We start from the raw sequence: 24,545 nt of genomic DNA, 5'->3' as shown, positions 1-24,545 counted from the left end.
ACAAATGTTTGTAGAAACAGTCTCCATGCCTAAGTGCTTGATTTGATACACCTGGGATTAGTGATTAGTGATTAGTGATTGTCATCAGTGGGATGGCTGGACAAAATACTATTGGCAATAAAGTCTTGTCTTCATGACAGAAACATGTTTGTATTATCATTAAACACCTCTCTTAAATCAATCAATATAAATTAACTACACTTGCTCAAAGTGTGGGCACTCCTGTTTGACAAACAACTTCCTGTCTCGTGATGCTACCATCACTGACGACTTCCTGTCTCGTGATGCTACCATCACTGACGACTTCCTGTCTCGTGATGCTACCATCACTGATGACTTCCTGTCTCATGATGCTACCATCACTGATGACTTCCTGTCTCGTGATGCTACCATCACTGACGACTTCCTGTCTCGTGATGCTACCATCACTGACTTCCTGTCTCGTGATGCTACCATCACTGACTTCCTGTCTCGTGATGCTACCATCACTGATGACTTCCTGTCTCGTGATGCTATCATCACTGATGACTTCCTGTCTCATGATGCTACCATCACTGACGACTTCCTGTCTCTTGATGCTACCATCACTGACGACTTCCTGTCTCGTGATGCTACCATCACTGATGACTTCCTGTCTCGTAATGCTACCATCACTGATGACTTCCTGTCTCGTGATGCTACCATCACTGATGACTTCCTGTCTCGTGATGCTACCATCACTGATGACTTCCTGTCTCGTGATGCTACCATCACTGATGACTTCCTGTCTCGTAATGCTACCATCACTGACGACTTCCTGTCTCGTGATGCTACCATCACTGATGACTTCCTGTCTCGTGATGCTACCATCACTGATGACTTCCTGTCTCGTAATGCTACCATCACTGACGACTTCCTGTCTCGTGATGCTACCATCACTGACGACTTCCTGTCTCGTGATGCTACCATCACTGATGACTTCCTGTCTCGTGATGCTATCATCACTGATGACTTCCTGTCTCATGATGCTACCATCACTGACGACTTCCTGTCTCTTGATGCTACCATCACTGACGACTTCCTGTCTCGTGATGCTACCATCACTGATGACTTCCTGTCTCGTAATGCTACCATCACTGACGACTTCCTGTCTCGTGATGCTACCATCACTGATGACTTCCTGTCTCGTGATGCTACCATCACTGATGACTTCCTGTCTCGTGATGCTACCATCACTGATGACTTCCTGTCTCGTAATGCTACCATCACTGACGACTTCCTGTCTCGTGATGCTACCATCACTGATGACTTCCTGTCTCGTGATGCTACCATCACTGATGACTTCCTGTCTCGTAATGCTACCATCACTGACGACTTCCTGTCTCGTGATGCTACCATCACTGATGACTTCCTGTCTCGTAATGCTACCATCACTGACGACTTCCTGTCTCGTGACGCTACCATCACTGATGCCGTTGGTCTGAGTCTTGTACAGCTCCTCTTCATCCTCGTCCTCGTCACCCTCAGACTCCTCCGAGGGCTCAGGAACTCGCACATAGCGCCTGCACACACACACACACACACACACACACACACACACACACACACACACACACACAGACAGACACAGGTCAGCATTGAAGTCCGACAGGGACAAGACATGTTGGCGTGTGGCGCCCCTCACGCCAGTCTCTGCAGGAAGAGGTGGTAGAGCGCCTCCTGGCTGCAGCTGCTGCGTGGCACGTTGAGCAGCAGCGGGTGTCCAAAGAGGGTGGTGTTGATGGAGCCGTAGTCTCTGTAGTGGGAGCGTTCCCTCAGGTAGAGCGCCAGCAGCACCTGCTCCTCGCCACGCGCGCCGCACTCGTACCTGCACGCACAAAGACATGTGTCCACATGACGCAGGCACTCAAGACAGACAGGTGGTGGCGGCGGCGGTCGTACACGAAGATGTCGTCTCGGTCCAGGATGCAGCTGAGAGATTCATCGGCCGTGTAGATTTTATAAAAGCGATGGTTGAACAAGTCGGCCACCACCATCTGGAACACACACGCAGGTCTCAGACAGGAAGTGATGTGGTGGGGTGTGGTCTCACCTGAGTGGCAGGTACGGCGGTCATCTCCGACAGAGCCGAGCAGAGGTCAGACACTCTGCCTGCTTTGGGAACCACCACACGGTGCTGCAAACATGACATGCTATCTAAAACACACCGCCTTCATTTCACACAAAATACTAGTCCAAAAAAAGCCATTAAAAAGTGGAATAAAAGAGTCTACATGGAATAGTCCATTGCATGAGGGGGCGCTATCAACATAACATGGAATAGTCCATTGCATGAGGGGGGGCGCTATCAACATAACATGGAATAGTCCATTGCATGAGGGGGGGCGCTATCAACATAACATGGAATAGTCCATTGCATGAGGGGGGGCGCTATCAACATAACATGGAATAGTCCATTGCATGAGAGGGCGCTATCAGCACCCATGTGATGAAGCATTGCGCTGTATTTTTAAGCACACAAATGAAGAGAAAAATGCTTCTATAATAGTTTGTATCACTCATCTGGTAGGTTATATAAATGTAGTTATCAATCACGCTCATTTTAAATTGAAACCATAGGGCTTGGCGATAAAACGATATCAATATATATCGCGATATGATCATAAAAATAAATGTGTTTGATAAAAGGTCTGATTTTTTTTTCTTCTTCCACGGAAAAAAACGCAAGTTGCTAAGCAAGGTTGGTTGCATGAACAAAGGCACTCGCTCTCTGGCAACACAGGAAGTGATCACTGATCAGTGGGAGGGGCTAACAGCCAATCAGGTGACAGTGTCAACTATCAAGTTTGGTTGTGCCATCTTGCGCTCGATTCTTTGCATGGAGAGAGAGAAGAGAAAGTAAAAAATGAAGAAATTGTGGATAAAACAGCAAAAGTCACTTGGACAATATGGCACTTTTTTGTATTTGTGTTGAAAGGGACCGTAGTCAGACCAATGTGGTGTGGAAGGCGCTCCACTCCACAAAGACCGCCAAAACCACATCACCTGTGCTCACCCTTTAGAGCACAGCTGTACCTTCCTGCCACTAAACCTGCAGAAAATACTTCTCAGCTTTCTCGGTTTACATTTTGCACTATTTTGTTACTTTATTAAGCTTTTTTTTATTTTTACATATTCCTTATTTTGCACATTCATTTTTAGAAGGTTTTTTTGTTAAGTTTGATGTGATTTTACAATTTTGTTGACATTCATTTTATATGATTTTGTGTTGACATGTCCTTTCTGCCTTCCTATAGCTGAGAAGATTATAATCAGAAGAAGGTTACATTCAAAATGTTTACATTTGATATATTTTTCTCCTGGTCTTTATTTTCCACAGGTCATGAAAAATATCAATAATAATAGTTATAAAACAGAAGATAGTTTGCAGCCCTATGGTACTAATCATCATTACTAGCAGGTATGGTTACATGTCTTGTACAACATTCTTAATAATATTGACTATTAAAGGCAGAATACGTATGTGTGTCACCTGCATGGGCTTGGCGTAGGGGTCCAGCGAGACGAAGAAGACCTCCATGACGCGCTCCTTGCTGACGGGCAGCGGGACGCTCAGGTAGCAGAAAGGGTCAAAGGTCACAGAGACCTTGTGGCACTCGGGACATATGAGTGTGGACTTGAAGAGGCCGTGGAAGGTGTCCACGATCACAGAGTTGTTGCGCCTGCGGTGGTTACGCCACGCCTCCTCCGCCACTTCCTGTTCACATTTAAAACAACATTTCGGCGATGGCTGCAATTTCATGTGTGACGTTTGTTTGTTTGTTTGTTCTTATTGGATGTGTGACATGTGTGTGATGCATCACATTTGTTTGTTTGTTCTTGTTTGATGTGTGACATGTGTGTGATGCATCACATTTGTTTGTTTGTTCTTGTTTGATGTGTGACGTGTGTGATGCATCACATTTGTTTGTTTGTTTTCTTATTTGATGTGTGACATGTGTGTGATGCATCACATTTGTTTGTTTGTTCTTTTTTGATGTGTGACATGTGTGTGATGCATCACATTTGTTTGTTTGTTCTTGTTTGATGTGTGACGTGTGTGATGCATCACATTTGTTTGTTTGTTTTCTTATTTGATGTGTGACATGTGTGTGATGCATCACATTTGTTTGTTTGTTTTCTTATTTGATGTGTGACATGTGTGTGATGCATCACATTTGTTTGTTTGTTTTCTTATTTGATGTGTGACATGTGTGTGATGCATCACATTTGTTTGTTTGTTCTTATTTGATGTGTGACATGTGTGTGATGCATCACATTTGTTTGTTTGTTCTTATTTGATGTGTGACATGTGTGTGATGCATCACATTTGTTTGTTTGTTCTTGTTTGATGTGTGACATGTGTGTGATGCATCACATTTGTTTGTTTGTTTCTTTGATGTGTGACATTTTTTTGTTTGTTCTTGTTTGATGTGTGACATGTGTGTGATGCATCACATTTGTTTGTTTGTTCTTATTTGATGTGTGACGTGTGTGATGCATCACATTTGTTTGTTTGTTTCTTTGATGTGTGACATTTGTTTGTTTGTTCTTGTTTCATGTGTGACATGTGTGTGATGCATCACATTTGTTTGTTCTTATTTGATGTGTGACGTGTGTGATGCATCACATTTGTTTGTTTGTTTCTTTGATGTGTGACATTTTTTTGTTTGTTCTTGTTTGATGTGTGACATGTGTGTGATGCATCACATTTGTTTGTTTGTTCTTATTTGATGTGTGACGTGTGTGATGCATCACATTTGTTTGTTTGTTTCTTTGATGTGTGACATTTGTTTGTTTTCTTATTTGATGTGTGACATGTGTGTGATGCATCACATTTGTTTGTTTGTTCTTATTTGATGTGTGACATGTGTGTGATGCATCACATTTGTTTGTTTGTTTTCTTCAACTAAGTTGCTTATCTAAAGTGTCTTGTCAACAGACTATAGTAGAGAAAGTATACTTTCGAGTAGTCAGTGTACAGCTTGTATAACAGTACAGATCATCCATCTATCCCTTTTATACCGCTTGTCCCTTTCAAAGTCGCAGGGGGTGCTGAAGCCTATCTCAGCTGCATTCAGGCGGAAGGCGGTGTACACCCTGGACAAGTCACCACCTCGTCACAGGGCCAGTGATTCTCAAACTCCAAGTACCACCATAATGACATCATTAAATACAGTAGTGTAGTAGACCTAAATATTCATTAAGTACCACCATAATGACAACATTAAATACAGTAGTGTAGTAGACCTAAGTATTCATTAAGTACCACCATAACAACATTAAATACAGTAGTGTAGTAGACCTAAGTATTCATTAAGTACCACGATAATGACAACATTAAATACAGTAGTGTAGTAGACCTAAGTATTCATTAAGTACCACCATAATGACAACATTAAATACAGTAGTGTAGTAGACCTAAGTATTCATTAAGTACCACCATAATGACAACATTAAATACAGTAGTGTAGTACACCTAAGTATTCATTAAGTACCACCATAATGACAACATTAAATACAGTAGTGTAGTAGACCTAAGTATTCATTAAGTACCACCATAATGACAACATTAAATACAGTAGTGTAGTAGACCTAAGTATTCATTAAAAACAATGCAGAGTTGGTGTTATTGCAAGTATATTGTAACGTTACACACAGTTTGAACAGTAAGACTGAATTTAGGCAAATAAAAGTGCTACATGAGTGATGAGAAGCACTGGTATAGGTACTATGCACTAAACAGTGAGTACCTGATCAGGTCGGCCGTCTGCGTCTCTCAGTTCGATGTACTCCTTGTTTTTGACCCGGTTGAGGTCCTCGTGCAGACCGTCCAGCAGGAAGGAGAGCAGCTCCTGGCTGTCATGTTGTTGGTATCCCAGGAACTGAGAGGCAAAATGGCCCACTTTGGTCTGCCCGTGCAAAACAAACAAGCACCGTCAGCATGGACACCAGGACCGGCCTGTCAGCACCTGTCAGCGTCACCTTGAAGACGCGCGGCACCACCGAGTAATGGCGGCCTGACCACATCTGCTTGATGACGTCGGCGTAGGCCTCGGCGATCTCACCCTTCATGCCCAGAGGGTTGGAGAAGTTGAGCTCCTCCAGGTAGGAGCTCTGCAGGAAGTACTCAGTCAGCGGAGGAGTGTTGCTCAGACACTGCACGGCCAGGGAGACAGGAGCTCAGCAACTGTGTGTGTGTGTGTGTGTGTGTGTGTTTCTACCCTTCTTGAGACATGAAGAAAGAAAAGTATATTCCATATGAGGAGGTATGAACAAGTGATGACATAAATCATGCTCCCAATAACATTGCATCTAATAGAGAGACAAATACTAGAGTCCGTGAACATTGCTCCAAAGTCAGGATTTGTTGTTGATGTAATGTGCGTACAAAAGTAAACATTGACAGGTGCAAAGGCAGCAATATATGATCAACCAAGATGGCAGCTAAAGAGGGACTTCCCTAGTCATCCCCGCCAGGTTTGACCACTTCTGGTGCTGACGTAAGACAAGCCATATGTGAGCATAGGATGAACAACAACACTACACTACTAAGACTATAGTGGCTATTAACTGTTGGCTTCTACAGCTGGGTTGCCCAAAGTGTGGCACAGGGGTCATCTGTGGTCCCTGACTCCTTTGTCATCTGTGGTCCCTGACTCCTTTGTCATCTGTGGTCCCTGACTCCTTTGTCATCTGTGGTCCCTGACTCCTTTGTCATCTGTGGTCCCTGACTCCTTTGTCATCTGTGGTCCCTGACTCCTTTGTCATCTGAGGTCCCTGACTCCTTTGTCATATGTGGTCCCTGACTCCTTTGTCATCTGTGGTCCCTGACTCCTTTGTCGTCTGTGGTCCCTGACTCCTTTGTCGTCTGTGGTCCCTGACTACTTTGTCGTCTGTGGTCCCTGACTCCTTTGTCATCTGTGGTCCCTGACTCCTTTGTCATCTGTGGTCCCTGACTCCTTTGTCATCTGTGGTCCCTGACTCCTTTGTCATCTGTTGTCCCTGACTCCTTTGTCATCTGTGGTCCCTGACTCCTTTGTCATCTGTGGTGCCTGACTCCTTTGTCATCTGTGGTCCCTGACTCCTTTGTCATCTGTGGTCCCTGACTCCTTTGTCATCTGTGGTCCCTGACTCCTTTGTCATCTGTGGTCCCTGACTCCTTTGTCATCTGTGGTGCCTGACTCCTTTGTCATCTGTGGTGCCTGACTCCTTTGTCATCTGTGGTGCCTGACTCCTTTGTCATCTGTGGTCCCTGAATCCTTTGTCATCTGTGGTCCCTGACTCCTTTGTCATCTGTGGTCCCTGACTCCTTTGTCATCTGTGGTCCCGGACTCTTTTGTCATCTGTGGTCCTGGACTCCTTTGTCATCTGTGGTCCCTGACTCCTTTGTCATCTGTGGTCCCTGACTCTTTTGTCATCTGTGGTCCCTGACTCCTTTGTCATCTGTGGTCCCTGACTCCTTTGTCATCTGTGGTGCCTGACTCCTTTGTCATCTGTGGTGCCTGACTCCTTTGTCATCTGTGGTCCCTGACTCCTTTGTCATCTGTGGTCCCTGACTCTTTTGTCATCTGTGGTCCCTGACTCCTTTGTCATCTGTGGTCCCTGACTCCTTTGTCATCTGTGGTCCCTGACTCCTTTGTCATCTGTGGTGCCTGACTCCTTTGTCATCTGTGGTCCCTGAATCCTTTGTCATCTGTGGTCCCTGACTCCTTTGTCATCTGTGGTCCCTGACTCCTTTGTCATCTGTGGTCCCTGACTCCTTTGTGATCTGTGGTCCCTGACTCCTTTGTCATCTGTGGTCCCTGACTCTTTGTCATCGGCCTGAAGCACTTTACAAAAAACAAAAAATAGAGATCTAATATGCACCCCTGGTGGTGACATCTATCAACTTGAGGGTGGTCCCAAACAGGAGGGATTTTTCAAATGGTCGCTTTTAAAAGTGCTCCTCCTCTGGTCAACATATGAAATAACAAGTGTGTGTAAGAATTTGAAATGCTCCCCCTATAGCCAAAATTAATAAAACAAATCAAATAAATATGTATACAGAGACATACTTTAATAACTTGAAGTAAATAATGAAGATTAAAAACCAATTACAAACAAAACATTAAAAAAACAGAACTAAAAGCAGTCTTTTTCTCACAATGTGCCGACTTTTCTCTTATTAAATTGGGAACAATTTCTCATATTCTTTCTGTTTCTGTAATATTGCCATATTTTCTCGTAAAATGATTACTCTTGATGCAAAATGATTCCTTTTTTATGTAAAATGATTACTTTTTAATGCAAAATTATTCCTTTTTTATGTAAAATGCAAAATGGTGACATGTGTCATGTAATTCTGACTTTTATCACAATATTGCCAATTGTTTTGTTATTCTTGTAAAATAGTGACATTATGACTTTTGTCATCATTTTGCCAAGTACAATTCTGATTATTATTATATTGCCAAAAAAAATTGTGACTTTTGTCAAGTAAAATTACGACTCTTTCAATAAAATTGCCAACATTTTTAGCTTCTCTTGTAAAATTGTGACTGTTATTGAGTAAAATTCCAACTTTTATCATAATATTGCACAAATGTTCAGTTTTTCTTTTAACATTTTGACTTGTGTTGAGTAAAATGACAACTTTTATTATAATACTGCCAAAATTCTAAGTTTTTCTTGTGAAATTGTGACCTTTTCCTTGTAAAATGTTATCTCATTTTGTATTAAAGTTGTAAATACACATCTATATACAGTTAAAAGCCAGTAAATTAGAATATTTTGAAAAACTTGATTTATTTCAGTAATTGCATTCAAAAGGTGTAACTTGTACATTATATTTATTCATTGCACACAGACTGATGCATTCAAATGTTTATTTCATTTAATTTTGATGATTTGAAGTGGCAACAAATGAAAATCCAAAATTCCGTGTGTCACAAAATTAGAATATTACTTAAGGGTAATACAAAAAAGGGATTTTTAGAAATGTTGGCCAACTGAAAAGTATGAAAATGAAAAATATGAGCATGTACAATACTCAATACTTGGTTGGAGCTCCTTTTGCCTCAATTACTGCGTTAATGCGGCGTGGCATGGAGTCGATGAGTTTCTGGCACTGCTCAGGTGTTATGAGAGCCCAGGTTGCTCTGATAGTGGCCTTCAACTCTTCTGCGTTTTTGGGTCTGGCATTCTGCATCTTCCTTTTCACAATACCCCACAGATTTTCTATGGGGCTAAGGTCAGGGGAGTTGGCGGGCCAATTTAGAACAGAAATACCATGGTCCGTAAACCAGGCACGGGTAGATTTTGCGCTGTGTGCAGGCGCCAAGTCCTGTTGGAACTTGAAATCTCCATCTCCATAGAGCAGGTCAGCAGCAGGAAGCATGAAGTGCTCTAAAACTTGCTGGTAGACGGCTGCGTTGACCCTGGATCTCAGGAAACAGAGTGGACCGACACCAGCAGATGACATGGCACCCCAAACCATCACTGATGGTGGAAACTTTACACTAGACTTCAGGCAACGTGGATCCTGTGCCTCTCCTGTCTTCCTCCAGACTCTGGGACCTCGATTTCCAAAGGAAATGCAAAATTTGCATGGTTGGGTGATGGTTTGGGGTGCCATGTCATCTGCTGGTGTCTGTCCACTCTGTTTCCTGAGATCCAGGGTCAACGCAGCCGTCTACCAGCAAGTTTTAGAGCACTTCATGCTTCCTGCTGCTGACCTGCTCTATGGAGATGGAGATTTCAAGTTCCAACAGGACTTGGCGCCTGCACACAGCGCAAAATCTACCCGTGCCTGGTTTACAGACCATGGTATTTCTGTTCTAAATTGGCCCGCCAACTCCCCTGACCTTAGCCCCATAGAAAATCTGTGGGGTATTGTGAAAAGGAAGATGCAGAATGCCAGACCCAAAAACGCAGAAGAGTTGAAGGCCACTATCAGAGCAACCTGGGCTCTCATAACACCTGAGCAGTGCCAGAAACTCATCGACTCCATGCCACGCCGCATTAACGCAGTAATTGAGGCAAAAGGAGCTCCAACCAAGTATTGAGTATTGTACATGCTCATATTTTTCATTTTCATACTTTTCAGTTGGCCAACATTTCTAAAAATCCCTTTTTTGTATTAGCCTTAAGCAATATTCTAATTTTGTGACACACGGAATTTTGGATTTTCATTTGTTGCCACTTCAAATCATCAAAATTAAATGAAATAAACATTTGAATGCATCAGTCTGTGTGCAATGAATAAATATAATGTACAAGTTACACCTTTTGAATGCAATTACTGAAATAAATCAAGTTTTTCAAAATATTCTAATTTACTGGCTTTTACCTGTATATCTAGAAAGGGTGGTCCTAAAGTGGTAGCCATTTTTCAGAGGTCTCAAGAAGGTAACACATGTGTGTGTGTGTGTGTGTAGGATGGACCTGCAGGGCAGAGTTCATGAAGCAGGTGTTGCCCAGGTTGGTGAGGCCGCAGACACCAGGCTGGCCTCGATACGAGTCTTGATCCTCCACGGAGTTCCTCCTGGGGGAAAAGGAAGTAGTGTGTTGTATGAAAGCCGAAATAATTCCCAGTATTATCTGTAGAAGAAGACGAGTAGAAAAGAGGAGCAGTCCCCTACTGTGCCAAAGTGTTTCATTGAAGGGATATTTTTGTGAGCACCAAAGGTGAGAAAAAGCCATCATCTCCCTCACTTGTTTGCTCCACGTTTGAAAGAAGAGCCTCGCTCAAAAGTTGCAGCTTTTCATGGCGTCATGGAGGAGAAAAGCTCCCTCCTCATGGACGTGACACCACCTCTGACCCGACCCTAGCTAGACGACCCTGCCCCCACTTGATGGAGGACAGCCTTGAGAAAAGAAAACAGAGGCTTCTCATGTTTGATGTACTGCAATGCTGACATATTCTGATCGTTGGGCTGCCAATCAGCATCGCCCATGAATGCCTTGGAGAAAAAGAAACTCTCCCCCGTGAGTGACAGAGCAGCTAACTGTGTATGTTCATCATCTTCCATTGCCACAAATAAAAGACATTTCTTACAAGTACTAGGCAGACTAGAAGGCATGCTAAGTGCTAAACAACAGAAGATAAAAGTCATGTTGAAGCAGCTATTTACAGCAAATGAATAGATGAATGAGTGTAGGACAGGTCGGTCCACAGACATTTTTACTGTGCAACAGCAAGGAACTTAGCCCCATATATAAATATAACGCTACATCTTTTAGGGTTAAGGTTCCAAAATGTCATTCTCTGCTGATTTGAGCCATTTCCAGGAGTTCTTATAAGCAGATCCTCCTCTATAATTCATCCAATGGCGTTCAACAACACCCAGACAGATGGAGGTTGCAACATTTGTAAGCATTTAGGTTTTCATTACAGGCCGTGGGTGAGGCCTTATCCTTTTCTAAGTCACAACTTTACCCTAGAGTAGGGATGTCCCGATCCAGGTTTTTGCACTTCCGATCCGATACCAATACTGACAGATAATGGCCTATCCGAGCATGTATTAAAGTTTAAAGTTATTTAGCCTACTTAGTTGTCAGAATCATGTTGAAAAGGGTTTTAGTACTCTTGATAACAACTAGCCAGCTGAATTAGGGGAGTTTGAATAATACCGTATTTTCCGGACTATTAGCCGCACCTAAAAACCACAAATTTACTCAAAAGCTGACAGTGCGGCTTATAACCCGGTGCGCTTTATATATGGATTAATATTAAGATTCATTTTCATAAAGTTTCGGTCTCGCAACTACGGTAAACAGCCGCCATCTTTTTTCCCCGTAGAAGAGGAAGTGCTTCTTCTTCTACGCAAGCAACCGCCAAGGTAAGCACCCGCCCCCATAGAACAGGAAGCGCTTCTTCTTCTACTGTAAGCAACCACCCGCCCGCGTAGAAGAAGAAGAAGCGCGCGGATATTATGTTTCATTTCCTTTGTGTGTTTACATCTGTAAAGACCACAAAATGGCGACAGGTTTCCGGTTCATGAAAAGACGCAATCTCTCCATCCGCACACGGACTACTATTTCACAGCAACTGCCTAAAGACTTTCAAGAAAAACTGGCTACTTTCCGTGCATATTGTAAAAACAAGATAGCTGAAAAAAAGATCCGGCCAGAGAACATTATCAACATGGACGAGGTTCCACTGACTTTTGATATTCCTGTGAACCGCACTGTGGATACAACGGGAGCACGTACGGTGAATATTCGCACCACAGGGAATGAGAAGTCATCCTTCACTGTGGTTCTAGCTTGCCATGCTAATGGCCAGAAACTTCCACCCATGGTGATATTCAAAAGGAAGACCTTGCCAAAAGAGACCTTTCCAGCCGGCGTCATCATAAAAGCTAACTCGAAGGGATGGATGGATGAAGAAAAGATGAGCGAGTGGTTAAGGTAAGTTTAAGTTTACGCGAAGAGGCCGGGTGGCTTTTTTCACGCAGCTCCGTCCATGTTGATATACGACTCCATGCGCGCCCACATCACGCTGGTTTTTAATATATTATTAAAGTTTGACTGACCTATCTGACTGTTTTTTTGACATTCCCTTTAGCGCAGTTAGATGCGGCTTATAACACGGGGCGGCTTATAGGTGGACAAAGTTTTGAAATATGCCGTTCATTGAAGGCGCGGCTTATAACCCAGGGCGCCTTATGGTGCGGAAAATACGGTACACAACGGTTGGTAACAAGAAACTGACCTGTTTATTCAAGGATAAACACAAAATAGACAAAATTATACATGACAAACAGAAATGGCATCATTGAACTAGGGCTGGGCGATATGGCCTTTTTTAATATCGCGATATTTTAAGGCCATATCACGATACACCATATATATGTGGATATTTTGCCTTAGCCTTGAATGAACACTTGATGCATATAATGACAGCAGTATGATGATTCTATGTGTCTACATTAAAACATTCTTCTTCATACTGCATTAATATATGCTACTTTTAAACTTTCATGCAGAGAAGGAAATCACAACTAAAAAAAATCAAAAAAATGTTTCATACCATGTTGATCTGGAAATGTTTGCCTCGACATTTTGATGGTGTGGGCGTGTGGCACCGAATGGAGATAAGCGTCTCGACAGACGATACAATATTTGAACAATGATGACGAAAACTGTTTCTCTGTTGTGTCCGTGTGTCGAAAATTGTTATGCGCTTATTTTTTTATTTGATTTTGTGAGTGGCATAGATTTGCCGTGCGCAGAGGACGCTTGAGCAGTGCGCAATTGCACAGGCGCGCACCTTAGAGGGAACGTTGCTCGCACGGCTGCGCTAGCATCACAGCTAACGTTAGCTATATGACGTGACAGTATGTGACGTATGAGGTGACAGTATGTGACGTGTGTAAGAAGGTGCGCTTGCTGTCTGTGAGAAGGAGACACAGGAAACAGTGAGAAGAGCCTGTCGTGTAATGTCAGCAGCTAAAAGCAACTGCGTGAGAATCCACAGACCTGTGGATGTGTTGAAGGTGTGCTGGAAAATGCGGAACAAAAAAAATCGGTGCGTTGGAAAACACGGACCAGAGGTTTTTTTTAAACTGGATCTGGATCGGCATTTTCCCATGCCTTGCCGATAAATAAATAATAATAAATGGGTTATACTTGTATAGCGCTTTTCTACCTTCAAGGTACTCAAAGCGCTTTGACACTACTTCCACATTTACCCATTCACACACTGATGGCGGGAGCTGCCTACTTACATATTACATGTTATTATGAATGTTACTACATGACATATATACTTACATCATGTATATATTACATGTTATTATGAATGTTACTACATGACATATATACTTACATCATGTATATATTACATGTTATTATGAATGTTACTACATGACATATATACTTACATCATGTATATATGACATGTTATTATGAATGTTACTACATGACATATATACTTACATCATGTATATATTACATGTTATTATGAATGTTACTACATGACATATATACACTTACATCATGTATATATTACATGTTATTATGAATGTTACTACATGACATATATACTTACATCATGTATATATTACATGTTATTATGAATGTTACTACATGACATATATACTTACATCATGTATATATTACATGTTATTATGAATGTTACTACATGACATATATACTTACATCATGTAAATAAAACCTCAATGGAGGTGTGTTTAAGGGGTTTGGAGGCGGAATTGCGCAGCTCCCTTAGGAGCTTCATTGTAAGCAGACTTCGGATCGCATTTATTTATTACTTAAAATGCAAAAAATTTAATAATAAACAACATCCATCGTCATGTGTTTCATAATGATTGTAAACGACAAGCTGGTAAGTAAATTAAAAAAAAATACTAATTAAATACCCTGCATAAGAAATACGCAAGGATGGATGGACAAGTATGTTGTGCTAAAATACATTTCTTAGCTAAACTCTCAATAAAATGTATGTGCAAATGAAAATACAGCTGTAGAACTTTAGTCATATTTTTGCGCTTAAGAAACCTTTCTCTGACTTTAGCTTCAGACTTATTTTTGTTTGTATGGTCATTAATGGCACAAGTGGTGAAGAGTCTATTACGAGTGAGTACATACAGACCCCAGCTGGGAAAGCGATATTTTTGGCGACCCCCTAAGGGTGGATAAAGTGGATAAAGTACACAATAGTGCTTAGACACACTGTCACATACACACACACAGCCTATTACCACTAAAGCTAAAGACACACAAAACCACGCTCTACTAAAAGCACTTTGAAAGAATAAATTCCAGGACCATGTGTATTATGGCACCTCAAACAACTGGTGTAGGGTACTTTCATTTGGGACTCGTCACTTCATTAACCAGTCAGGACACGTACCATGACCCAGCGTGTTTTGGTTTCATCCTCAACATAAACAACTCATTCCAAGTGAAGTGAAGTGAAGTGAATTATATTTATATATGTAAGTGATGACAGGGAGCACAACCAAGAGCAACAAGAGAAATCGAAAGCAAAACTAAGTCACTTACATGATTTGAGGTCTGGAGCTGGGCCAGGTGCCGTCAGCATTCCTCGTCTCCATGATCACCGTCTGACACACACACACACACACACACATCACAGGTGAACATTACACACAAAAACTTTAAACAAATGAGCTAATTAGACCCTTTTTTAAACCACCATTGACACTACATTTTTGAAAATAAAGACATAATATACACATTTTATGAGGACAAGTTATCTTTAGAGATGTCCGATAATATCAGCCTGCCGATATTATCGACCAATATATGCGTTAAAATGTAATATCGGAAATTATCGGTATCGGTTTTTTTATTACCAGTGGGTTTTTTTTGTTTTTGTTTTTTTATTAAATCAACATCAAAAACACAAGATAGACTTACAATTAGTGCATCAACCCCAAATACCTCCCTCCCCCATTCACACTCATTCACACAAAAGGGTTGTTTCTTTCTGTTATTAATATTCTGGTAGGTTCCTACATTATATATCAATATATATCAATACAGTCTGCAAGGGATACAGTCCGTAAGCACACATGATTGGTCCACTAATAGTACTAACCTTTAACAGTTAATTTTACTCATTTTCATTCATTACTAGTTTCTATGTAACTGTTTTACTTTCTTTTTTATTCAAGAAAATGTCTTTAATTTATTTATCTTATTTTATTAATTTTTCTTAAAAGTACCTTATCTTCACCATACCTGGTTGTCCAAATTAGACATAATAATGTGTTAATTCCACGACTGTATATATCGGTTGATATCGGTATCAGTTGATATCGGTATCGGTAATTAAAGAGTTGGACAATATCGGAATATCGGATATCGGCAAAAAGCCATTATCGGACATCCCTAGTTATCTTCTTACAAGAATAAATCATTGATGATAACCAAATCCCAAAACGATGAAAATAAATACAGTGGTGGTCAAAAGTGTACGTACACTTGTAAAGAACATCATGTCATGTCTGTCTTGACTTTACAATCATTTCTACAACTCTTTTTGTTGGTCACAAAAACATTCATGAAGTTTGCTTCTTTTATGAATTTATTATGGCTCTACTGGAAATTGTTGTTTCATCTGACCACAGAACGTTCCTCCGGAAGGTCTTATGTTTGTCCATGTGATGTCAGATGAAACAACAATGGAGCTGTTTGGCCACAATACCCAGCAATATGTTTGGAGGAGAAAAGGTGAGGCCTTTAATACCCGGAACACCACGCCTACCGTCAAGCATGGTGGTGGTAGTATTATGCTCTGGGCCTGTTTTGCTGCCAATGGAACTGCTGCTTTAAATGTGACAATGATAAAGGAGGATTAGCTCCAAATTGTTCAGGACAAGCTAAAATCATCAGCCCGGAGGTTGGGTCTTGGGTGCAGTTGGGTGTTCCAACAGGACAATGACGTCAAAAGTGGTAAAGGAATGGCTAAATCAGGCTAGAATGAAGGTTTTAGAATGGCCTTCCCAAAGTCCTGACTTAAAGGTGTGGACAATGCTGAAGAAACAAGTCCATGTCAGAAAACTGTGGTCAAGTAGTCAAGCAGAAGCTTGTGGATGGCTACCAAAAGCGCCTTATTGCAGGTCAACTTGCCAAGGGACATGTAAGCAAATATTAACATTGCTGTATGTATACTTTTCACCCTCACATTTTCAGTAGAGCCATAATAAATTCATAAAAGAAGCATGTTTTTTGTGACCAACAAGTATGTGCTCCAATCACTACATCACAAAAAAATAAGACTTGTAAAGTCAAGACAGCCATGACATGATGTTCTTTACAAGTGTATGTACACTTTTGACCACCACTGTATATAAGTGTACAGTAAAACAAATTCTAATAAGTGCAATATTGTGAAGAAAAAGCCCAAACCCTTTATGATGGGCAATATAGTCATATTTTATATTCATTTTACAAATAATAAATCTAATGTATAATATATATAGGTTATAACTGCAGATAGATTCTACAAGAAAACAAGGTAATATCCATAAATAGAATAAAAGTGTAGTACTGACCATCCCTGAGCTGAGGCAGGCGTCCAGCACGCTCATGTGGACGTTCCTGAGGCGTTCACAGTTGTTGTCGGAGCTTTTCATCCACAGACGACACTCTGAGGTGTGAGGCAGCGAGAAAGCCTGGCACATCGCCGACTGGATGGACTCTAGCGTAACAACAATTTCATTCTCCAATCACAATGTGTTCTTGAAGCTCCTCAGCCCTGGGCCATGGAAAGAGCTATTATATGTGTTTAGTTTGTGACATATCAGGGACGTAATGATAAACAATATTAATGATGGCGTGGTTAAATGACCCATGTTTATTACCATATTAGATCAAAACGATCGCACTTTGATAAACTTATGAAACGACGAGCGCTCGTTTGCTAGCCAGCTTTAATGCTAATAAAATGAAGATCCATGATTGATTTCAAATGTTCAGGACTTACGGGCGAGGACGCTGGAGGAGATATACTGGAAATTCAGGACTAAGCCGCTACATTTTTCTTAGGCTTTGAACCCCGCGGCTTACAAAAAAGTTCGGCTAATTCATGGTTTTGCCATAAGGTTTGCCATAAGGTTTTGTGTTCAATAGTTTTCACCAAACACACGCAGAAACACTGAAAAGGTGTACTATTTGTGCCGTGGCGCCCTCTTTTGGACGAGTTCGCTCACTGCAGGTGTTGCGGGATGAAAATGTACCGTATTTTCCGCACTATAAGGCGCACCTAAAAACCACAAATTTTCTCAAAAGCTGACAGTGCGCCTTATAACCCGGTGCGCTTTATATATGGATTAATATTAAGATTCATTTTCATAAAGTTTCGGTCTCGCAACTACGGTAAACAGCCGCCATCTTTTTTCCCCGTAGAAGAGGAAGTGCTTCTTCTTCTACGCAAGCAACCGCCAAGGTAAGCACCCGCCCCCATAGAACAGGAAGCGCTTCTTCTTCTACTGTAAGCAACCACCCGCCCGCGTAGAAGAAGAAGAAGCGCGCGGATATTACGTTTCATTTCCTTTGTGTGTTTACATCTGTAAAGACCACAAAATGGCTCCTACTAAGCGACAGGTTTCCGGTTCATGAAAAGACGCAATCTCTCCATCCGCACACGGATTACTATTTCACAGCAACTGCCTAAAGACTTTCAAGAAAAGCTGGCTACTTTCCGTGCATATTGTAAAAACAAGATAGCTGAAAAAAAGATCCGGCCAGAGAACATTATCAACATGGACGAGGTTCCACTGACTTTTGATATTCCTGTGAACCGCACTGTGGATACAACGGGAGCACGTACGGTGAATATTCGCACCACAGGGAATGAGAAGTCGTCCTTCACTGTGGTTCTAGCTTGCCATGCTAATGGCCAGAAACTTCCACCCATGGTGATATTCAAAAGGAAGACCTTGCCAAAAGAGACCTTTCCAGCAGACGTCATCATAAAAGCTAACTCGAAGGGATGGATGAAGAAAAGATGAGCGAGTGGTTAAGGTAAGTTTACGCGAAGAGGCCGGGTGGCTTTTTTCACGCAGCTCCGTCCATGTTGATATACGACTCCATGCGCGCCCACATCACGCTGGTTTTTAATATATTATTAAAGTTTGACTGACCTATCTGACTGTTTTTTTGACATTCCCTTTAGCGCAGTTAGATGCGGCTTATAACACGGGGCGGCTTATAGGTGGACAAAGTTTTGAAATATGCCGTTCATTGAAGGTGCGGCTTATAACCCAGGGCGCCTTATGGTGCGGAAAATACGGTACTTCCTGTTTTAATGCCTTAAACCGGAAGTTAAACCGTCCTCAGCGTTTCTGCTCAAAAGGATTCTTCATTCATCACTCCTAGCAACGTTTGTAAGTTTTACAATATAACTACAACAATTCTTACTTACTAAAGCATCTGTACATGCTATCATAACGTAATGCATTTGGCGTCATTTGCTAATATAACACGTTTATAAATGTCTGTTAGCATTATTAACTTACTATGGCATTTTTTGTTTGTTTGTTTCAGTGTCACAAATTCCTCAGTAAATTCACCAAGACATCAGCGTGGAGTTATTGAGTCTGTTTAGCTGATTGGAGAGCTAGCTTCCACAGCCAGTGGGTCCATGACCATGACTTCTGTTTTGTTTGATCAGCCATTTTACTGCCGTGTTACAGACACCGTTTGGAAACAATCATGGCATGTAAATAAACATTTACAGAATATTTCTGTGTAAATAACTCATTTCACAAGGTATATATCTGCGGCTTATAGTTTCTTCTAAAATGTTGCATGTGCAGCTTATATACCGGTGCGCTCTATAGTCTGTAAAATAGGGTATTATATGTACAGTATATATATATATATAGCCTGCATTGTTACGACTACTTACGTATGTTGTCAGTGCGGCTGAACTGCGCCGTGGTGATGTTGTCCATGTTGCTATGGAGACAGAGGAAGAGCTCCACGGGGTACACCTCCACCTTGAGGGTGCTGGGCAGGTCCACCACCTGAAACACACACACATCACACACACTGAAAGGGAAGTCACGGTCTAAGGAGAAGAATGTATCTCTATGTTTTTCTTTTCATCAAACAAATCTGTATATTTTCTATAAAGTTCTGAAAAAGAAACAAAACTCACAAGAATCAAAAAGTCGTCGTTAATTAGGGGTAGAAAAATGTTAAATCATGCAATGTATTTCAATACTTTTTCTGATTATATAATATTATTTGTTAAGATTTTAAAAAGTTGACATTTTCATGCTTTGGGCAACTTGTCAGTGCACTTCATTGTAGGCGTCTGGCACAGGAAGTTGGACCTTTTCTTTACATTTAAGAATCAAAACAACTTTCTGTACAATTGCAATGAATGGAAATTGAACATTTGAATGACATTGTTTATTGACTGGGCTTGTCCAATGAATGTTTACTGTCATCTATTGCAGGGCTTCTTAACTATACTTTTTCCAGTTGGGTTATTTCAAGTTGACATTTACTAAACAACACTTTCAAATGTTAAATTATTGTTTGTATTCTTTGATTACGTTGGAGTTCAACCCAGTGGACGAGAGGGTAGCTTCCCTCCGCCTTCAGGTGGGGGCACGGGTCCTGACTGTTGTTTGTGCTTACGCACCAAACAGCAGTTCAGAGTACCCACTCTTTTTGGATACACTCCAGGGAGTACTGGAAAGTGCTCCCCCGGGTGATTCCCTTGTCCTACTGGGGGACTTCAACACTCATGTTGGCACGACAGTGAAACCTGGAGAGGCGTGATTGGAAAGAATGGCCCCCCGAATGGTGAACCCGAGTGGTGTTTTGTTATTGGACTTTTGTGCTTGTCACAGATTGTCCATAACAAACACCATGTTCAAACATAAGGGTGTCCATATGTGCACTTGGCACCAGGACACCCTAGGCCGCAGTTCCATGATCGACTTTGTAGTTGTGTCATCTAAGGCTGAAACGACGCGTCGACGTAGTCGACGTCATCGGTTACGTAAATACGTCGATGCCGTTTTTGTGCGTCGGCGCGTCGCATATTTACGTCACACTACTTTACTGTCATGGCGGAGCGCAAAGCAGACGATGCGAGCGAGGGGAAAAAAGCACGCCAAAAGTCGTCAAAAGTGTGGGAGTATTTCAATAAACGGCCTAATAATGTTGTTGTATGCACACTGTGTCGAGCGGAAATGGCCTATCATAGCAGCACAACGGCTATGAACAAACATTTGAAAAGAAAACCCCCGACAGCGTTCTTGCCATCACCATCAACAAGTCAATCGTCCGCGTGCGTATACGTTGTCATCATTACACAAAAACATGAATGTGTCATTTGTATCTGCGTTGTAAATTCATAAACTAAAACACCGTTTCGCTCTGAGAGGCGCGTTTGGCGTGCCTGTTCAGTGTTTACAAAGACGCGCTCCTCTTTAACGCTGTGGAGAGGCGGCGGCGGCGAGCGAGCGGCGAGGCGGGGCGCGCCGGGAGCGACGCCGCAATCGTGCCCAGGTGCGCGATCCGCGCAGTTGGAAGAGAAAAGACTTTGTGTAAAATTAAAAGATTGTAAACCTGGCAAAGCCGTCTGGCGTTCAGTCTGTCGGTCCTGAAAGAACCCCACGGCACAAGACGTGTCACAAACGCTAACGTTAATTAGTTGTGCAAATACCTTTTACAACATTAACAGTTACATATACTATGTACAAACCAACAATTAACTTTCACTTTAATCATACTATCATTGTTGTGTTATTAAGCAAAATAAGCAATACTTTTACTTTTGTTGAAATGTTTACACTGTACACTTTTTTGTATTGGATGTTTAGCTTTATTTTTGCACATTTTAGCAAATAAGCAATACTTTTACTTTTGTTGAAATGTTTACACTTGTTACAGAATATTTCCGTTTTGCACTTTTTTGTATTGGATGTTTATCTTTATTTTTGCACATTTTAAAGCAAAATAAGCAATACTTTTACTTTTGAAATGCTTATACTACTCCAGAATATTAAGATTTGCACTGGATGTTTACTTTTATATTTGCACATTAAAAAGCAAATAAGCTACTTTTAATTTTGTTAAATGTTAAAAGTTTTAAATGTTTACATTGTTACAGAATATTTTGTCATGTTGTTGTCAATGTTGACTGAGTGGCCATACTTTTTTTTTTGTAAATAAAAGCCATGCCTTTTGAAAAAACTGGCCTACATTTATTTTTTCCTCTTCATTTTAAATTTAAAAAAAATCGGTAAAAGGAAAAATAATCTATAGATTAATCGAAAAAATAATCTATAGATTAACCGATTAATCGAAAAAATAATCTATAGATTAATCGATAGAAAAATAATCGTTAGCTGCAGCCCTAGTGTCATCGGATTTGCGGCCTCATGTTTTGGACACTCGGGTGAAGAGAGGGGCGGAGCTTTCTACCGATCACCACCTGGTGGTGAGTTGGCTGCAATGGTGGGGCGCAGTTGGGTGTTCCAACAGGACAATGACCCCAAACACACCTCAAAAGTAGTAAAGGAATGGCTAAATCAGGGTAGAATGAAGGTTTTAGAATGGCCTTTCCAAAGTTCTGACTTAAAGGTGTGGACAATGCTGAAGAAACAAGTCCATGTCAGAAAAGCAACACATTTAGCTGAACTGCAGCAATTTTGTGGTCAAAAATTCAAGCAGAAGCTTGTGGATTCAAAGATTCAAGATTGTTTATTGTCATATGCACAGTTTAACAGACGGTTTGCCGTACAATGAAAATCTTACTTTGCTAGTCCACCCTTCAACAAGTCACACGGTACTTAGCTAAAAATAAAAAATAAAAATAAAAATGTATATACAAGGCACAGTAAGTAACATAACATTATTGCACATTCTGAGTGACAGTCAACAGTATAAATATGGAGGTGACATTTGGTCACAGCAGCAGTTAAAGTGTCTTTAGTGATCAAAGGTGAAAAGTGTCTACAGCGATGGTTCACAGTTCGGGGGTGGTCATGGTAGCTGTGTTTTGTTCAAAAAGATAAAAGTAAAAACAGGGGGGGGGGGGGAGTTAGCAGCTAGCATTTACAAGTTAGCATTCACAAGCCTGATGGCTTGTGGGTAGAAACTGTTTGTCAGTCTCGTAGTCCTGGATTTCAGGCTCCTGTATCGTCTGCCTGATGGTAGGAGGCTGAAGAGACTGTGTACTGTCCTTTATGATGTTGTGTGCTCTCCTGTGGCCCTGGTAGAGTACATGTCCTGTAGTGAGGGGAAGGCTGCTCCTGATATGTACTGAGCAGTTTTAATCACTGGCTGGAGTGCCTTCCTGTCCTTAGCAGTGCAGTTTCCATACCAGACCGTGATTGAGCTGGTGAGGACACTCAACCGTACTTCTATAGAAGTTGCTGATAATTTTGGGTGGCATGCCAAATGTTCTCAGCCTTCTTAGGAAGTACAGTCGCTGCTGGGCTTTCTTTATCGTTTGTTGGGTGTTGTGATCCCAGGTGAGGTCCTCGCTGATGTGGGTCCCGAGGAATTTAAAGGTTTTCACCCTGTCCACCTTTGTCCTCCCTATGTACAGAGGTGTGTAGTGGGTACTCCTTCTCTGTGGGTCAATAATCATCTCCTTGGTCTTGTCTGTGTTCAAGGAGAGATTATTATCCTGACACCAGGCCACCGGTTCCACTACCTCCCTTCTGTAGGCTGCCTCAGCTCCCCCGGTGATCAGTCCGACGACCGTAGTATCATCTGCAAACTTGATGATACTGGTGTTGTTCTGGGAGGACACACAGTCGTGTGTGAAGAGGGTGTACAATAGGGGGCTCAGCACGCAGCCTTGGGGGGTCCCTATGCTTAGAACCTTTGTGCCTGATGTCTGGTTGCCGATTCTGACTGACTGGGGCCGGTTTGTGAGAAAGTTCAGGACCCAGTCACAGAGAGCCGGTGTCAGACCAACAGTGAGGAGTTTAGCAGTGAGTTTTTGTGGGATGACCGTGTTAAAAGCAGAGCTGTAGTCGATGAATAATAGCCTGGCATAGGTGTCCTTGCCCTCTAAGTGGGTGAGGGTGGTTGACTGCATGGCTACCAAAAGTGCCTTATTGCAGGTAAACTTGCCAAGGGACATGTAAGCAAATATTAACATTGCTGTATGTATACTTTTGACCCTCACATTTTCAGTAGAGCCATAATAAATTCATAAAAGAAGCAAACTTCATGAATGCTTTTTTGTGACCAACAAGTATGTGCTCCAATCACTACATCACAAAAAAAATAAGAGTTGTAGAAATGATTTTAAAGTGAAGACAGCCATGACATGATGTTCTTTACAAGTCTATGTAGACTTTTGACCACCACTGTATGTATCAGCCCTTGCCAATATTACCTCGGCCTATAGTTGATTTAAAAAAATCCAGAATTTTGCACAATTGTTGAAAACTTGTATGGACATAGTTGTGGAGGGGCAAGGGGACCTGACAGAATAACTCATACAAAGCAACACATTTTTAATTATTATAGTAATTATAATTGGTTTATTTCGATTGATTTGTGTAGTTCCATAACATTCGTCTCGCTTCTCATGCTTTGATTTGATTAAAAAGTGTCTACAACCTTTCAACTTTCCATTTCATGCTCATCCAATTTAGAAACATTTATTCAAACTATTCTACAAGAAAATTGAAGCTTGCTATATTGTTGGTCAATAAATGAGAACATAAATGTATGCAATTTAGGGGGAAAAAACTTTTCACAGCCTACCGTATTTTCCGCACTATAAGGCGCACCTAAAAACCACACATTTTCTCAAAAGCTGACAGTGCGCCTTATAACCCGGTGCGCTTTATATATGGATAAATATTAAGATTCATTTTCATAAAGTTTCGGTCTCGCAACTTCGGTAAACAGCCGCCATCTTTTTTCCCGGTAGAACAGGAAGCGCTTCTTCTTCTACGCAAGCAACCGCCAAGGTAAGCACCCGCCCCCATAGAACAGGAAGCGCTTCTTCTTCTACTGTAAGCAACCACCCGCCCGCGTAGAAGAAAAAGTGCGCGGATATC

At 41.5% G+C, this 24,545-nt stretch overlaps 1 protein-coding gene across 3 annotated transcripts in view; it reads right to left on the bottom strand.

Annotated features, from left to right (window-relative positions):
• Positions 1-24,545, bottom strand: part of usp11 (ubiquitin specific peptidase 11) — a 41,901-nt gene that overhangs the window by 9,833 nt on the left and 7,523 nt on the right. The window contains exons 4-14 of one of the 3 annotated variants that reach the window (XM_072914751.1): positions 19,406-19,523; positions 17,049-17,194; positions 15,031-15,092; positions 10,444-10,543; positions 6,004-6,177; positions 5,772-5,930; positions 3,512-3,736; positions 2,072-2,155; positions 1,921-2,015; positions 1,664-1,846; positions 1,375-1,541 (exon numbers count right to left, since the gene is read on the bottom strand). In XM_072914751.1, the coding sequence (XP_072770852.1) occupies positions 1,375-1,541; positions 1,664-1,846; positions 1,921-2,015; positions 2,072-2,155; positions 3,512-3,736; positions 5,772-5,930; positions 6,004-6,177; positions 10,444-10,543; positions 15,031-15,092; positions 17,049-17,194; positions 19,406-19,523 (1,513 nt within the window). The remainder of the gene's footprint in view (positions 1-1,374; positions 1,542-1,663; positions 1,847-1,920; positions 2,016-2,071; positions 2,156-3,511; positions 3,737-5,771; positions 5,931-6,003; positions 6,178-10,443; positions 10,544-15,030; positions 15,093-17,048; positions 17,195-19,405; positions 19,524-24,545) is intronic. The other 2 variants (XM_061926032.2, XM_061926034.2) reach the window with 2 other exon arrangements.

The sequence above is a fragment of the Nerophis lumbriciformis genome, linkage group LG01 (assembly GCF_033978685.3).
Source record: "Nerophis lumbriciformis linkage group LG01, RoL_Nlum_v2.1, whole genome shotgun sequence".
In the NCBI taxonomy this organism is placed as follows: domain Eukaryota; kingdom Metazoa; phylum Chordata; class Actinopteri; order Syngnathiformes; family Syngnathidae; genus Nerophis; species Nerophis lumbriciformis.
This window is presented reverse-complemented; position numbering and strand designations above follow the sequence as displayed.